General features: G+C 66.7%; 1 protein-coding gene across 1 annotated transcript in view; it reads left to right on the forward strand.

Annotated features, from left to right (window-relative positions):
• Positions 1–1,561, forward strand: part of SLC4A3 (solute carrier family 4 member 3) — a 15,539-nt gene that overhangs the window by 607 nt on the left and 13,371 nt on the right. Inside the window, exons 2-4 of the mRNA XM_008058897.2 lie at positions 4–143; positions 515–680; positions 1,239–1,516. Of these exons, the coding sequence (XP_008057088.1) occupies positions 93–143; positions 515–680; positions 1,239–1,516 (495 nt within the window). The 5' untranslated portion in view covers positions 4–92. The remainder of the gene's footprint in view (positions 1–3; positions 144–514; positions 681–1,238; positions 1,517–1,561) is intronic.

Below are 1,561 nucleotides of genomic sequence, written 5' to 3' on the forward strand. Positions count from 1 at the left end.
CAGGGCTCCCCGCTAGGCCCCCGCAGCGGCCCCTGCTCACCCGGGGCTCGGGTCCCTTAGTGAGCGAGAGCGTCCCAGGCCGCCTCCCGGCCATGGCCAACGGAGTGATCCCGCCGCCCGGGGGCGCCTCCCCCCTACCCCAGGTGACTGGCGCGCGCGGGGCTGAGGGAAGAGGAGGGGAGGAACCCTAGGTGGGGAGAGGCGTCCTCTGACCGACCCTGGGACCCTCACATCCGGGGATGGAAGCCCGGCCGGGGAGGATGGGAGCTGGGCTGGGGCATATGGAGAAAGAGGGAGCCTTTTGGTCTTTTTCAGATCCGTAGACCCCTCTCCTCCCAGGCCCCGGGAGTCTGGAGGGGTGGTTTCTGAGATGCTGACCCAGACCTGACTGGGGGAAGGGGCCTGCGATGATGGAGCCTGCTGGGCTCCCTGCCCCCAAGCAGGGCTTGGAGTTGGGGTGGGTGTGGGTGTCCATGGGCCTGGGGTCCTTAGGCGAGGCTGTCTGGGCCTGCAGGTCCGGGTGCCCCTGGAGGAGCCCCCTCTGAGTCCAGATGTGGAGGAGGAGGACGATGACTTGGGCAAGACCTTGGCTGTGAGCAGGTTTGGGGACCTCATCAGCAAGCCCCCGGCCTGGGACCCCGAGAAGCCCAGCCGCAGCTACAGCGAGCGGGACTTTGAGTGTGGGTAGCCTGGGGACCCCTAGTGTGGCCGCCCTCACCACCATCACCTTCATCGCCACCATCAATGCGCTCACCTCCGGCTTGGTCACCCAGTGCCATCCTGTGCTGGACACTGTGCTGGACTCTGTGCTGGGCCACATGCCGTGTTAAGTCATCCCGCCTCCTCACCCATCGCCTGTCCGCCTGCCGGGGAGCCGGGCCCCAGACCGGGGGAGATCTAGGGAGACGGGCCTGGGCCCTCCCGTGGTGACCTTCACCTTCTCCTTTGGCTCACTCTCTCCTCCCTGCCACCTTGTCTCCCCCTCTGCCTGTCCCGTCCTTGCTGGATCATGTCCCCCGCCCATGACCTTCCCTCTCCATCACTCCTCTCCGCCCACGCCACCGGTCCCTCACCAGTCACAGGCGCGTGGACGCAGGTGCTGGGAGGGCCTGACTCTGAAGGAAGGACTAGGGGTGCCCTTGTTTGAGGCCTTGAGCTAGAAGAAGGTGTGTGCCCCTCGGGTGGGGAGGGGCCCCCGTCTGCTGTGGGGGCCTCAACTGGCTCTCCTGCACCCCCAGTTCACCGGCACACATCCCACCACACCCACCACCCGCTCTCGGCGCGCCTGCCTCCACCCCACAAGCTGCGGCGACTCCCCCCCACCTCCACCCGACATACCAGGAGGAAGAGGAAGAAGGAGAAAACCTCTGCTCCCCCCTCCGAGGGGACCCCTCCTATCCAGGAGGAGGGGGGAGCTGGAGTGGATGAGGAGGAGGAGGAAGAGGAGGAAGAGGAAGGGGAATCTGAGGCAGAACCTGTGGAGCCCTCACCCTCAGGATCCCCACCGAAAGCAAAGGTAGGGGTGGTGGGTCAGGGTGGGGGCAGAGAGAAGGGGAGGAGG

This window comes from Carlito syrichta, unplaced genomic scaffold (genome assembly GCF_000164805.1).
Source record: "Carlito syrichta isolate Samal-C Ts95f unplaced genomic scaffold, Tarsius_syrichta-2.0.1 Scaffold303646, whole genome shotgun sequence".
In the NCBI taxonomy this organism is placed as follows: Eukaryota; Metazoa; Chordata; class Mammalia; order Primates; family Tarsiidae; genus Carlito; species Carlito syrichta.